Below are 16,181 nucleotides of genomic sequence, written 5' to 3' on the forward strand. Positions count from 1 at the left end.
ATATCTTCTAATCATAAACAGAGTGGTGTGTTGTTAAATATACTTATAAAAATCTTCCTCTCTCTTTTTTATAAAGCCTCACTTTGTAGTTCCTGCCCATTTTCGTAGTGTAATTAGTCCAACCATGGATGATTGAGGTCTTCCAATACTATGTCACTGAATGTGAGTTGGGAAGAAATACACCAAATCAGCTTAAAGCTGGTGTAAGCCAGCATAAAGGAATGGGTTTAAAGAAAATCCAGGTTCATGATGAACAGATGTTCATGATGCTAAGTCAGTATGTTCTCACAATATACAGAAAGACAGACATGTCTCAAAGAACAAAATAAAAATCCGCATTTAGAATTGTGCAATGTTTTGCATAAGATTTTGCATACATCTTAAAATAGACAAAGAACAAGGAAACTATATTAATCAGAAATAAATAATTCTTAACAATCCAGGTGGCAAACATGACCAACTTGACATATTAACAACACATACACATGACAAAAAAATGCCTATTCAATAAAGTTATAAGGAGATGACAACCATACGGTAACTTTAGGAGCTATTGATAATATCTCACTTGCTTCTGACTGCAATATGAGGATTTAGTGATTGCCACTTAAAAACTAACCCTATTGACAAATATTTTCAAGGCCTGTTTGATGTCTCTGTTCCTCAGGCTGTAGATGAAGGGGTTCAGCATGGGGGTAACTACTGTGTACATGACCGAAGCAATGATATCCTTTGAACCCAATGATGAGGAGAAAAAATATATACTTGCAACTGTCCCGTAGTATAAGGACACCACAAAGAGATGGGAGCCACAGGTGGAAAAGGCTTTAAAGAGTTTCACAGTGGAGGGGACCCTCAGGATGATGATTCCTATATAAACATATGAGCCCAAAATAACACCCAAAGGCAAGAATAAAACCATGCCTCCCTCGGTGAAGATGATCAACTCATTGAGGGAGATGTCAGAGCAGCTCAGCTTCAAGAGTGCAGCAAGGTCACAGAAGAAGTGGCTGATGGTGTTTTCCGCACAGAAGGACAGTCGGACCAAGAGGAGGGTGTGTGTCAGGGCAGTGCCACAGGAAACAATCCAGGAGCCAGCCACCAGCAGCACACACAGCCCCTCCCTCATGATGGTGGTGTAGCGTAAAGGGTGACAGATGGCCACGTACCTATCATATGCCATCACTGCCAGAAGGAAATTGTCTATACAAACGAAAAGTATGAAACAATACATCTGAGCCATGCATCCCACATAGGAGATGGATTGTTGCCGAGTCTGCATGTTCGTGAGCATCTTGGGGACAGTGACAGATGACAGAGAAATGTCAGAGAAGGCCAAGTGGCTGAGGAAGAAGTACATGGGCGTGTGCAGGCGGGAGTCCAGCCTGATGAGCAGGATGATGAGCAGGTTGCCCAGCACCGTGGTCAGGTACATGCCCAGGAACAGGGTGAAGAACCCGCGCTGCTGCCCTGGCCGGATGGGGAGCCCCAGGAGGAGGAACTCAGACAAGCTGCTCTGGTTCTCGGGCCCCATGCTGCTCCCCGTCTGCTGGGGAGGAAGGAGGTTTGGGACTCTCAGCAACATGGAAAGACGCCCAGGGCCATGATGTCTCATACTGTCAGTTTCTGGAAACATTATGAATGTTTGACTACACACCTATTAATTTATGACACCTGTATGTGGATGCATCCTCACACTATCCCAGTGAGGATCCAGGAAAACATTGCACTCCTAACGCAGCCAACAAGAGTTTTTTACACAGAAGCAAAAGGGCATTCACAGTTTCCTTGAACCATAGTTTACTGATACTGAGTCTGTGTCTTGAGGCACTAAGGACGGAGATGCAGCAGTGTACACGAAGAGCAAGGTCCCCACTTCTGTGAGGTTAGATCGTGATGGGCACGGAGGGATCATTTCTCCCCCAGGCCAGAGCCACACCACACTGACTCACTGTGGCATAAAGAGCATCGATCCCACAAAATTGGTATTAGTGGCTTATACCTTAAAAAACATGAGGCTCCAGCCTGACTGGTGGTGGCAGAGTGGATAGAGCATCCACACAGGATGCTGATGTTTCTGGTTCAAATCCACAAGGTCAGCAGCTAACACGTGTGTTTCTTGGCTTGAGAACCTCCTTTCCAGCTTGAGTGCGGGTTCTCCATGTCATCCCTATGTTACTGACTTGAGCCCAAGGTTGTTAGCTTGAAGCCAAATTAGGAGAAACAATCAATAGACAACTAAATGAAGCAAGTAAGAGTTGATGCTTTTTATCTTTCTCCTTCTCTCTGTCCTTCTTGTCTATCTCTCTCTCAGAAAATAGAAATAAAAAAATAAAAGACACTCCAGTGCAGAGTTGATATTGTTGGAGCATTGTCACACTCCAGTGAACCTGCCCGGTCCCATTGACCTACAACTGTAAAATCATGGACAGTCTTCAAACAGATGGACACTTAAAGTTACTTGATGTCTGAACAGTCTTCAAAATATTTTTATAATGATGTTGAATATTTAGGTAAACATTTGGGTACTGGGCTGAGGACTTTACCTACGTATACAAAGTAAATCCACACGTCAGACTAAATTCCCAGAGTTTAAGATCTCGTCACAGCTGCACTAAAATTATGTGTCCTTTCAGCTATTTTAGCTTTTAAGAAATAGAAACCTAAATGATACAATTGCTGTGGGCACACAACAGTGTAGTTGGCGACCGAATGGCACACACACACATGTAAGTGTGTGTGTGTATATATATATATATATATGATATGTAATGTATATAACTGGATGTACTACCACTTTTTATAGATTAAAAATTATTACTGCTTCCCAGGTTCAATCTAACATTTCTGTGTGATTAGGACCCACACTCCTAACCATCACAAGTGGGATCCTCCCTTTTGTTGGTTAGGGGAGTCAAGCACAATGATATTATTTTGTAGCTGTAAGGACACAAAGTTATCCAAAATGTTCTTAGTCCTTTTCCTAGCTAATTAAATTCCTACATATTCATAATCTTTTCAAGTAATAGAACATTCTCAAATACATTGACTTCTATTTATATAAATATTTACCGAAGGTATCCACAAGATTCATGAGACAAGTATAATTCTTTCCTTTTTATACATGAGGAAACTGAGGCAGAGGATTTTGTTAAATTTCCCAGTATTTCATTGCAGTTTGATAGTGATTATTCCCAAAACTTCAGACAGTTTGATGCCTGAAATACCTTTTTTTTGCCATGGGATGTTTAATAAAAGTAAAGAAAGGGTTGCAAAATTGTAAATAACTCAGTCACACTCAGGTTCATGAAAACGATACAAGAGCCATTTCAAGAAACAGGGACTTAAGACCTTGGTTATCTCAGCTCCTGGTGCCCCAGCAGGAAGACATCTCAGAAAATACTTTAAGGTCACAGAAGCAGATCATATACCCACAACACACACATACACACACACACACACACACAAATATACACAGAGTGCTGATTTGAAGATTCCAGTCACCTGTGACTAAGATCCCATCCTAAGGGACAGGTCGCCAGTATGTGGTTCAGCCCATAAACATTCATATACATACATACAAGTCGTATGTCACACTTAAAGCAAGACCTATACCACACAACCACATTCACACTCACAATGCACAACATACTTGAATTATGACATGTGTTAAACACTCTACTCACCATATATGCATAATTCAGGCACTGTACACAAATGTCATCAGGAACACACTTGATCACACACAATTCAAAAATTACATAGGAAACACACACCAACAACACACATGCACACCCAGCCACACACTCAGTACTCCATCAGCACACTTGCTCCTATTACAGAGAGATATGTTCCCGCCCCCTCATACACATGGTAACACGCACACTGGGAAAACCAACCAATACAACTGTCGGCTCTCAGCCACAAGTGTGTCACCCACAAACACTGCTGGCATGGGCAGCAGCACACCCTGTGGAGAGAGGTGTGAGCCCTCTCTGACCTTGGGCCTCTGTGAGGTCGGCGTCTTCTTGTCCAGCAGCCGAGACGACAATCTCACTCCCGATACCCGGCTGTGCTGCAGGTGTTTATGGTCACAGGCATGGACCAGGAGTCCCTAGTCACACAACAGGAACCTGGTCACTTGGTCTATACCCACTACAACAAGGCCTATATAATGTCTAACTCAGGAAGAGGGTCAGGCTGTGAGTTAGATACATAGCACACACTCACCTATCAGACAAGCACATACTGAAACAGCCACAATACATGCAGACACACACACAGTCATAGACACAGAGTCTCACATGACCCGCTAGCACACAGGCAGACCCATCGCCAAGGGCAGGCAGAGTCCCAGCCCCTCTGACCTGTGCCCATCACTGCTGAGTCAGACCCTTCTGCTCCAGACTGCTGCCCGACTCCTCAGGTTTCTTCAGGAGGCCTTAGGTCCAGACAGAGAGAAGAAGCATCTGTGGTCCTGGCCCTTCTAGACCTTCATTCTCCTCAACCAGCTCCAGGGAAAGGAGTCTGAAGATAACAATTACTAATGAGCGGCTGAAACAAAGTCCCCAAGCCTGGGGCTACTTTCTGACTGCCCTTTAGGGAACTGTGTGTCCCAGAACCAGAGGGACTGGAGTCCTAGGGGACAGTGTCCCTGATTCTTGTGATGTCCTGGGCTCCTTTCTTCTTAGTCATTGTTCCAGCGGGACAGGATTTTCAACTTTTTATTTAGTAATGGTTTTATTTTATTTTATTTTATTTATTTATTTTATTTATTTTTGGTAGTAATTTTAAAGATATAGAAGAGTTGTGAAAATGATATAAAGAATTTCTGGACAGGCTTCACCCTGATTCTCCAATGATTAAATTAATATCTTATTATGTATGTCTTCTGTGTGTATGTTTGCATGTAGTTATGTATATTTCAGGGTTAGATTTTCAGCAGATATGCCACAGTATATATTATTAGTTATTATATTAAGTTTTTTAAATTTTTATTAATTTTTAATTTATTGTGTTTACATAGATTCAAGTGTCCCACTGAATAATACTCCCTCACCCACCACCCCTGTGTTTCTTTTTATACCCCTTTACCCCCTCCCCCTACTTTCTCCCCTATTATCTGTAAGTCTGTGTTACGCGTATATAGTTTCAGTAATCCTTTTACCTTCTCTGTTCCCATCTCCTAATCCCCGTTCTCTCTGACTACTGTGCCTCTCGTCCCTGTGACCCCACCTCTGCCTCTATTCTATTCCTCAGTTCACTTTGTTCACTAGATTTCACAAATATGTTAGATCATAATGATATGTTTATCTCTTTGGCTTATTTCATTTAGCATAATAATCTCAAGGTCTATTCATGCTGTCACAAAAGGTAAGATTTCCTTCTTTTTCACAGCCATGTAGTATTTCATGTGTGTATGTACCACTGCTTTTTAATCCACTCGTCCACTGACAGACACTTAAGATGTTTCTGGATCTTGGCTATTGTAAACAATGCTGTAGTAAACATGGGGGTGCATATTTTTTGACTCACTGATTTGATATTCTTAGGCTATATTCTTAAAAGTGGGATAGCTGGGTCAAAGGGCAGTTCCATTTTTAATTTTTTGAGGAAACCCCATACAGTTCTCCACAGTGGCTGCACCAGTCTGCATTCCCACCAGCAGTGCAGGAGGGTTCCCTTTTCTCCACACCCTCGCCAGCACTTATTCTGTGTTTTGTTGATGAACGCCATTCTGACAGGTGTGAGGTGGTATCTCATTGCGGTTTTAATTTGCATTTCTCTGATGATTAGTGACATTGAACATTTTTCATATGCCTATTGGCCATTTGTATGTCCTCTTTGGAGAAGTGTCTATTCAGTTTTTTTGCCCATTTTTTGGATTGTTTACCTTTCTGGTGTTCAGTTTTACAAGTTCTTTATAAATTTTGGTTAACCCTTTATCAGATGTATTGGCAAATATGTTCTTCCATTCTATGGGTTGCCTTTTTATTTGTTCGTGGGGTCTTTAGTTGTGCAAAAGCTTTTTAGTTTGATATAGTTCCATTTGTTCAATCTATCCTTTATTTCACTTGCCTGTGGAGTTAAATCAGCAAAAATAATTGCTATGAGAGATATCAGAGAGTTTGCTGCCTATGTTTTCTTCCAAGATGTATATGGTTTCATGAATTACATTTAAGTCTTTAATCTATTTTGAGTTTATTTTTGTGAATGGTGTAAGTTGGTGGTCTAGCTTCATTTTTTTGCATGTACCTGTCCAATTTCCCAACACCATTTATTAAAGAGAATGTCTTTACTCCATTGTATACTCTCACCTCCGTTGTCAAATATCAATTGACCATTAAGTAGTGGGTTAATTTCTGGGTTCTCGGTTCTGTTCCATTGATCTATATGCCTGTCCTTATGCCAGTACCAAGCTGTTTCTATTACTATGACCAGGTATTGTAATATAACTTGATATCAGAAAGTGTGATACCTCCCATTTTATTCTTCATTTTCAAGATTGCTGAAGCTATTCGTGTTCTATTTTGGTTCCATATAAATTTTTTGGTTATTTGTTTTATATCTTCAAATATGTCATTAGTATTTTAATAGGAATTGCATTGAATCTATAGATTGCTTTACATAATATAGACATTTTAATGATGTTTATTCTTCCTATCCACGAACATGTTATTTGCTTTCACATGGTTGTATCTTCCTTGATTTCTTTTAACAATGTTTTACAATTTTCTTAGTACAAGTTCTTTACCTCCTTGGTTAAATTTACTCCTAGGAACTTTTTTTTTTTTTTTTTGCAATAGTGAAGGAGATTGTTTCCTTAATTTCTTTTTCAGACAGTTTATTGTTGGTGTATAAAAATTCCACTGACTTCTGAATATTAATTTTATATCCTGCTACCTTGCCAAATTCATTTATCAGGTCTAGTAGTTTTTGACTGAGACTTTAGGGTTTTCTATGTACAGAATCATGTCATCAGCAAATAATGATAGTTTTACTTCTTCTTTTCCAACTTGTATGCCCTTTCTTTCTTTCTTTCTTTCTTTCTTTCTTTCTTTCTTTCTTTCTTTCTTTCTTTCTATTTCTTTTATTGCTGTGACTAGGACTTCCAGAACTATGTTGAATAAGAGTGGTGAGGCCCTGGCCGGTTAGCTCAGTGGCAGAGCGTCGGCCTGGCGTGCAGGAGTCCCAGGTTCGATTCCCGGCCAGGGCACACAGGAGAAGCACTCATCTGCTTCTCCACCCCTCCCCCTCTCCTTCCTTTCTGTTTCTCTCTTCCCCTCCCGCAGCCAAGGCTCCGTTGGAGCAAAAGTTTGCCCGGGCACTGAGGATGGCTCTGTGGCCTCTGCCTCAGGCACTAGGATGGCTCTGGTTGCGGCAGAGCGAGGCCCCGAATGGGCAGAGCCCCACCCCCTGATGGGTTTGCTGGGTGGATCCCGGTCAGGCGCGTGCAGGAGTCTGTCTGATTGCCTCCCCATTTCCAACCTCAGAAAAATGCAAAAAAAAAAAAAAAAAAAAAAAAGGAAAAAGAGTGGTGAAAGGCCCCTGCCTTGTTTGGAATCTTAAGGGGATTGCTTTTAATTTTTGCCCATTCAGTATGATGTTAGCCATGGATTTGTCATAAATGGCCATTATCATGTTGAGGTATGTTCTTTGTATTCTCACTTTGCTGAGAGTTTTTATCATAAATGGATGCTGGGTTTTATGAAATGCTTTTTCTGCATCTATTGATATTATTATGTGATCTTTATCCTTTCTTTTGTATTGATTTATGAATATTATACCATCCTTACCTCCCCAGAATAAATTCCACTTGATCATAATGTATGATTTTTTTCATGTATTGCTGGATCTGTTTGGCTAATATTTTATTGAGAATTTTAGCATCTAAGTTCATCAGGGATATTGACCTATAGTTCTCTTTCTTTGTTGTGTCATTACCTGGTTTTGGAATGAGGATTATACTTGCCTCATAAAAGGAGCTTGGAATTCATCCCTCCTTTTGAATTTTTTGAAATAGCTTGACAAGGATAGGTGTTAGTTCTTCTTTGAATATTTGCTAAAATTCACATGTGAAGCCATCTGGTCCAGGGTGTTAATTTGCTGGGAGTTTTTTGATAACTGTTTCAATTTCATTTGTTGTAATCAGTCTGTTTAGGTGTTTTGATTCTTCTACATTGAGTTTGGAAGATTATATATGTCTAGGAATTTATCCATTTTGCCTAAATTGTCCAATTATTTGTCATACAGATCTTCGTAGTATTTTCTTACAATCATTTATATTTCTATGGTGTCAGTTGTTACTTTTCAATTTTCATCTCTAATTTTCTTTATTTGAGTCCTCTCTCTTTTTCTCTTGATGAGTCTGGTTAAATGTTCATCAATCTTGTTTACCTCTTCAAATAATCAGCTCTTGGTTTCATTGATCTTCTGTATTGTTTTTTTAGCCTCTATTTTATTTATTTACACTCTGATCTTTATTATTTCCTTCCTTCTACTTCCTCTGGGCTTTATTTGTTGGTCTTTTTCTAGTTCTTTTAGATGTAGGGTTAAGTTGTTTATTTGAGCTTTTTCTTGCTCCTTAAGGTGTGCCTGTAATGCTATGAACTGCCCTCTCAGAACTGCTTTTGCTGTGTCCCATAAATTCTGAGTTGTTATATGTTCATTTTCATTTGTTTCAAGTAAATTTTTGAATTTTTCCTTGATCTTGTTGTTATCCATTCGTTATTTAATAACATGCTATTTAGCCTCCATGTATTTAAATGTTTCTATTGTAGTTAATTTCTAGTTTTATGCCATTGTGATCAGAGAAGATGCTTGATACAATTTCAATCTTCTTAAATTTATTGAGACTTGTTTTGGGTCCTAACATGTGGTTTTTTCTAGAGAATGTACCATGAGCACTTGAAAAGAATGTATATTCTGCTGCTTTGGGGTGAAAGGTTCTGAAGATATCTATTAAATCCAGTTGATCTACTGTGTCATTTAAGGTTGCTGTTTCTTTGTTAATTTTCTGTCTGGAGGATCTATCCATTGATGTTAGTGGGGTATTAAAATCCCCTACTATTCGTGAGTGCAGTCTGCTGTGCTCTCAGCCCCTCCTGACAGTCCTGGGAGGCCACAGTTCTGAGCTGATTCAGGAAAACACCCCTGCATGTTTCAGCTGGTGAAGGTGAGGTGAAGGTGAAGGTGAGGTGAAGGTGAAGGTGGGTAGGGTGCTTGGAGTGGAGAGGTTTATCCTGTGCCGAGTACAGAGATCACATCATGTGAGCCAGTTAGCTCCTGCTGCCAGCCAGGGGGCTCCCTGATGCGCTGGCCGGCCTCAGAGCCACAGGGTCCCACTGGACGCTTTGCAGCGTTTCATCTTAAGAACAGAAGAGGAGTGGATTTAAGGATGTAGGTGACACAGGCCCGTGGCTCACAACTTTGGAGTGTGACCACGTGTGCGGGGGGGAGCGGCTCTCCCCTCGTAGGCCCCAGCTCACCGTGTGACTTAAGTATCATGCCAACGAGAGCAGACATCAGTGTGCACGCATGATCCCTCATCTTTAACACAGATGGCAGCATGTGAAACACATTGTTTTTCATAAGTTTTCAGTCTGTTTGTCTACTTTTCTAGAGCAGAACTCTGGCGATTTGATCTTTCAGCTGGACCCAATCCTACCTGTGGCAGGAATAGGTGAAGTTTAATTCTTAGAAAGGACCTTTCTGAGGCTGTGGTGACATTGTAGGTAAGGGCAGTTAGTGACAAAGTGTTGGACAGTGAAGAGCTCCTCGTTGCTGTGACTGGCTGGACAAGCTCTTCAAGCTTCTGTCTGTCTGTTTGTAAACCGGGATAATGTTAGGGCGCCTGGTCTCTGCTTTTCCTCTTCTTGGTACTTTGAGTCATTGAACCAGTGCTTTAGCTCATTCTGTAAGTCAGGTTCCTGCACAGGACAGTTTCAGTTCAGAGAAAGACCTATCGTGTGCCTGCTCTCTTTCTTTTAGGAATGAACAAAATCAGACAACCCTGGAAAGATACCCTGTTAAAGCATTCGAAGTTGCTAGTTCCTTCATGGGGTTTTATGTGCATGTGTAGAGAGTTTGCTTAAATGATGACTCATTAGCCCTTCTCAATGAGGTGGCCAGCAAGGGCCAGGCCTCTCTAGGTGCCTGACAGGAAGCCGTCAGAACATTACAGAATTCAGAGCAACTGTATACATGCCTTTCTGTTTACAAAGCAATTTGTGATGTGCAAACAATATGTTGTTTGGGGGTAAAAGCTTGAATAAAATAAAAAAAATCCCCTACTATTATAGTATTGCTGTTGATCTCGCCCTTTATATCCATCAAAATCTGCTTTATATATTTAGGTGCTCCTATATTAGGCTCATAGATATTTTTAATGGTTATGTCCTCCTGTTGAATTGTTCCCTTTATCATTATGTAGTGAACTTCTTTATCCCTGACTATAGCCTTCATTTTATAGGCTATTTTGTCAGACATAAGTATTGCTACCCCACATATATTTTATTTTCATTTGTGTGAAATCATTTTTTCCATACTTTCACTTTTAGTCTATGTGTATTTTTTTGTTCTTAATTAGGTCTCTTGTAGACAGCATATGTACAAGTCCTGTATTCTTATCCATGTAGCTACCCAATGTCTTTTGATTGGAGCATTTAATCCATTTACCTTTAAGGTTATTATTGATATATTGTTGTTTATTGCCATTTTATTCTTTAAATTGACAAGCCTCTTTTTCTTGTTTTTGTTTGTTTGTTTGTTTGTTTTACTCTTTTTACAGCAAGTCCCTTAACTTTTTTTGCAGTACTGGTTTAGTTTTAATGAATTTCTTGTGTTTTTTTCTTTTTTTTTTTGGTCTGAAAAGCTTTTTTATTTCTCCCTCAATTTTAAATATTATCCTTGCTGGATAAAGAGGTCTTGTTTGTAGGTTCTTGCTTTGAATATTTCTTGTCATTCTCTTCTGGCCTCAAGTGTTTCTGTTGAGAAGTTCGATGTCTTCCATATTGGGGCTCCTCTGGTAGGTAATTAACTGCTTTTCTCTTGCAGCTTTTAGTATTCTTCTTTGTCTCTTAACTTTGACACTTTTATTATGATGTGTCTTGCTGTAGGCCTCTTTGGTTTCTTTTTAAATGGAACTCTGTGGTGCTTGAACTTGTGTGACATTTTCCTTCATCAATTTAGGAAAAATTTCAGCTATGATTTCTTCAAATAGGTTCTCTATACCTTGTTTGTTCTCTTTTCCTTCAGGAACCCCTATGATGCGGATATTGTTTCTCTTCATATTGTCAAAGAGCTCTCTTAGAGTTTCTTCAGAATTTTTGAGCCTCTTTTCTTTTCGCTGCTCTGCTTCCATGCTTTTGTTTATCTTGTCCTCTAAATTTGTGGTCCCCAACCCCCAGGCTGTGGACCAGTACCGGTCTGTGGGCCATTTGGTACTGGTCCACAGAGAAAGAATAAATAACTTACATTATTTTCATTTTATTTATATTTAAGTCTGAACAATGTTTTATTTTTTAAAAAATGACCAGATTCCCTCTGTTACATTCGTCTAAGATTCACTCTTGATGCTTGTCTCGGTCACGTGATACATTTATCTGTCCCACCCTAAAGGCCGGTTCGTGAAAATATTTTCTGACATTAAATCAGTCCGTGGCCCAAAAAAGGTTGGGAGCCACTGCTCTAAATTATTGATTCAATCCTCTTCTTCATCCAGCCTGCTATTAATTCCTTCTAGTGCAGCCTTCATTCTGATACTGTATTTGTCATTTCTGACTGGTTCTTTTGAATGATTTCAATGTCTTTTTTAATGCTTACTATCTCTTTATTTATGTGCTGATTATGTCCATCCATTGTTGCTCTAAGATCCTTGAGCATCCTTAAAAATCATTGTTTTAAACTCTACATCTGGTATTATATAAATTATATATAAATTTATCTCATTCAGTTCTTTTTCTGGGGATTTCCCTTGTTGATTTATTTGGGTTGCATTTTTCTGTCTGCTTATTTTGTCTGTGTATTAGGTAGCACTGTCTGACTTTGAAATTTTTGTGTGGTCTCTATGAAGAAGATGAGCTCAGTGGTACTGTCCTCCAGCCCTTTTCTTTCCTTGTTCTAGGAATGCTTCTTGAGGGTACTATTTTCCCTCTCTTTGTATATGAGTATTAAATGCCATTGGTACTTTCATGAGTACAGTTATCCCTTCAGGCAGCCTGGCTCTATGGGTCAACCTTGATTATGTGTATTACACACTGTGCAATGTCTGTCCTGTTGGGTGTATTTATTTTCCACAGTGTCTGGTGTCTTTCCACCTTTGGGTGTGCTGCTTGTGTAGGTAGTTGAGTCTAGGGTTGGTGCTGTCTGCCACCCACTACCAGTAGTGTTGGCTCTAGTTCTTCTTGGGTTAGCATCAACTGTTGTTTATAACCCATTGTGGGTTATAAACTGTTGTTTATAACCCAGTCTTCAGCTACTGCATTTCTTGCTGTTTGTGTCTGTATTTTCTGTGTCTGTGTTGTGGGAAGGACCAACCTTTGTATAAGAATCAGCTTCCTCCCACTTAAAGATGACAACAGCTCTGTAAAATCCCCAAGCTCTGTAAGATTTGTTTCCACATTTCAGCTTCTCCTCCTCCTCTTGCAGCTGTCTGGTCTTCCCACAGTCTTCCATAGTAAGACTGTAGTGTGGGCTCAGATTGGCCTCATTCAACCTACACTTCTACAGGTTGCATGCTTGGTGAGTTAGGGCAGCTGAGATTGTGAATACAATGTTTGTGGGACCTCCTACTTCAGGAATCTCTTGGTCAGGAGCTCAGTACAGGGAATGTGGCCCCTATTCCAGAGCTTGATCCTTCAGCCACTGTGGGATACTCAAATTTTATTTCTCCCCAACAAGGTGAGCAGCAGTTCAGATTGAGTGTGGCTGACAGTCCCCTTTGCAGAAGTTCGTTCAGTTGTGGAGACCCAGGTCTCAGGGAGGAAGACTGAGAGAGTCCTCTCCTAGGGCTGCCTGTGCCCCTCCTGAGGTGGCTAAGCCCCTCAACCAGATCCAACAATAGACTCATGAGGACCCACACTTTAAATGTCTATGCTCCAAGCCTCTCTCCCTTCTCCCTGTGGAATCTAGCCTAGCTGGACAGAATATCCAGTGCCTAGGCCCACTGACTATGAAGCTCAACCCTATCCAATGCACATGAGCCACTGTGCCAGTGCTGATCACAGAGAGTGTAATTTGCCTCAGCTGGTCCAGGTGTGAGGAGATTTTCGGTAGGATACCACTCTAGCAAGGGTTGTTAGGTCCTGAACTGATGCTTTCTGCAGCTGGCCCCTGGATGTGCCAGACCTGGCCTCCTAACCAGGAACCAAGTGGAAACCAGTGGGAGACACTGCCAGTGACAGGCTCTCAGCAACCTTTTTTTGAGCTACAAGCAATTCAGAGTTTGTGGCTGCCTCTGCTGGCCCCAGGTGTACATGGTAATACCAAGTTTTATTCCTAGGCTAGTTTTTACCCACTCTGATCCACTCAAATGGCCAAGTTTCCCTGAGTCTCACCTCCTGCAGCCTTTCTTCTGGCTGCTTGATGGGCTCAGCCACTGAAAAAACCTCTGCTGGAGTCTAGAGCCAGTGGCAATTCAGTGATTAAGAAAGGTGGTGGGTGTGGCTCCGTCACTTGGTCCCAGGTGTCAGTCTGTCCAGACTTTTTTCATAGACCAGTAGGGTGAGGCACCAGGAGTCTGGTGGGTGTGGCTTCTGAGACCCAAAGGTGTGATATCCCACCCACAGTTTCAATTGAGTCTCTGGTGATTGGAAGCATGGGTCATAGACTTGGGAGAGTGTGAGTGTGGAAGCTCTGGTCTCAACACCAGAAAACTGAGTCACTGATGCGCCCCCTGTTTTCTGTCATCTCAGAATGACCTGTAACCTTCCCTGGGGTTGGAGAGACTCCTGAGGGCGGAGAAGTTGCTTTTCCCCAGGCTGATGCCACTCAGAGGGGATTGCTCCACCCAGGAAAGATGGCGACTGCAGTATTGGAGAATGACTCAGCACAGGGGTTCTGGTGGTCATCCCCCACAGTGTCTCTCCCTGGGTCTCCAACTTTACACTGTCTTCCTGAAAACTCCAGTCCACTAAGCTCTCACTCCCCTGGAGCCCCAGGTAAGTGGTTGTGAACGAGATTTTCTGCGTGGGCCCTTCAAAACAGAATCTGCATCGAAGAGGTATGTCTCTTTCTCTCAGAAAGAAGCCCAGCTCTTTTCACAGCTAAATGTTGTCTGGGTGCCTCTTCTAGGCTCTGGGGCTCTAAGGCTGAGCGCCCACAACTTTCAGGGTGGCCCCACCACAGTGAGAGTCCCTCTGAACCCTCAGCTGTGGCTCACTCCTGGCAGAGGGGCAGCCCTTTTCATGTCTCTGCCCTTCCCACCAGTCTCAGTGTGGCTTCTTTGGTGATCCTTGGTTAAAGAGTCCTCTTAGTTAAGTCCAAAGTTGGTTTTTAAGGGTGATTGTTCTTAAATTAAGTTTTAATCCAATTTGGTCCTGAGATGTGGCAGTTGGAGCGTCCACCTACTCCGTCGCCATCTTTCTTCCTTTGAACTATATACTCAATTGAATGATCCTAGGGCAACCAGAGGGTCTCTGCTATTTAAAGAACTCTGACAACCTGAACCCAGGTCTCTTCATCTAGATGCCTAACAGTCAAAACCCATTTCCTGGGGTCAAATGAAAGAGTCCCTAAACAGTCAAAAGCTTTTTCTAATATTCAGCTGGGATATCTGATGATATTAATTTTTCAATAACTTGTGTTTTTATCTTTGATCAGTTGGCTAAGGTGATGTCTGCCTGGTTCTCTACTATAAATTTCCCATATTTTAAATACCATATGATCCCACTCATATATGAAATCTAATGAACCACAATGCACTGATGGACAAAGTGGGAAAAAAGACATGGACATATGGACCAGATACAAAGTTGTCAGAGGGAAGTAGTGAGAGGACAGGATGAAAGAAGGGAAGGGATTAGCTAAGAAAACATATACACATAACATGTGGGTACAGACAGCAGGGAGGCCACAGCCTGAGGGAAAGGGGTGAGGAGGTGGGGAGAGAAGGGAGTTCTCTCTCCCAGAGTGGGGAGTTGGGGGCAGAGAGAGACCTGCATGGGGCAAGGGGTGCACGTGCTGCTTGTAGATGGGATGATATCGAATTGTATACTTGTAACAAGTATGGTTTGGGGAACATGTTATCCCAATAAATTATAAATAAAAATTTTAAAAGTTACTATTTTAACTTTGTAATATAAAGGTATCATTTGAGTAGATGTGTTGAAACTATATAAACATAACTATTTTCTTATAATTTCGCCCACTATATTTAACACCCATTGGTGATTCTTATATGACAAAATTAGTGCAGATGTGGTGAACAAATGGTGGTATTACTAATTCTATCATGTCTGCAATATTTATTAATTGTAATCTCTTATAAGAAAGAATTTAGGCCCTGGCCGGTTGGCTCAGCGGTAGAGCGTCGGCCTAGCGTGAGGAGGACCCGGGTTCGATTCCCGGCCAGGGCACACAGGAGAAGTGCCCATTTGCTTCTCCACCCCTCCGCCGCGCTTTCCTCTCTGTCTCTCTCTTCCCCTCCCGCAGCCAAGGCTCCATTGGAGCAAAGATGGCCCGGGCGCTGGGGATGGCTCTGTTGCCTCTGCCTCAGGCGCTAGAGTGGCTCTGGTCGCAATATGGCGATGCCCAGGATGGGCAGAGCATCGCCCCCTGGTGGGCAGAGCGTCGCCCCTGGTGGGCGTGCCGGGTGGATCCCGGTCGGGTGCATGCGGGAGTCTGTCTGACTGTCTCTCCCTGTTTCCAGCTTCAGAAAAAATGAAAGAAAAAAAAAAAAAGAAAGAATTTACTCTTACTCCCCACTTGTTTGCTTTTTTAAATTTTTTATATCATTATAGACTCATAGATTCTTCTTATTCTCTGAGTTATAATCCATTACTGTTGTTATTCGTTTTGAAGCTTTAAGTGTGTTCATTACTTACAAGGATATTAAATGATCTTAGGGAAGACAACTGGGAAATATATAGAAAAGAAACACAAGAAATAAAAACTAGAAAGTAAAGAACTAAAGGAATGTTTACCTACAGGGAGTGGGACAGAAAGAATATGACTGGGAACAG

The 16,181-nt window shown here is 41.5% G+C and overlaps 1 protein-coding gene across 1 annotated transcript; it reads right to left on the bottom strand.

Moving 5' to 3' along the window:
* Window positions 1-607: 607 nt before the first annotated feature.
* LOC136322749 (olfactory receptor 1J4-like) lies at window positions 608-1,534 on the bottom strand. The gene has a single exon (XM_066254652.1). The coding sequence runs from the start codon at window positions 1,532-1,534 to the stop codon at window positions 608-610; it is 927 nt and encodes a 308-aa protein (XP_066110749.1).
* Window positions 1,535-16,181: the final 14,647 nt, after the last annotated feature.

This window comes from Saccopteryx bilineata, chromosome 2 (genome assembly GCF_036850765.1).
Source record: "Saccopteryx bilineata isolate mSacBil1 chromosome 2, mSacBil1_pri_phased_curated, whole genome shotgun sequence".
NCBI classification, from domain to species: domain Eukaryota; kingdom Metazoa; phylum Chordata; class Mammalia; order Chiroptera; family Emballonuridae; genus Saccopteryx; species Saccopteryx bilineata.

What these genes read in the sequence shown, in the direction of transcription:
- LOC136322749 (XM_066254652.1), bottom strand. Translation starts at nt 1,534, where the DNA reads ATGGGGCCCGAGAACCAGAGCAGCTTGTCTGAGTTCCTCCTCCTGGGG.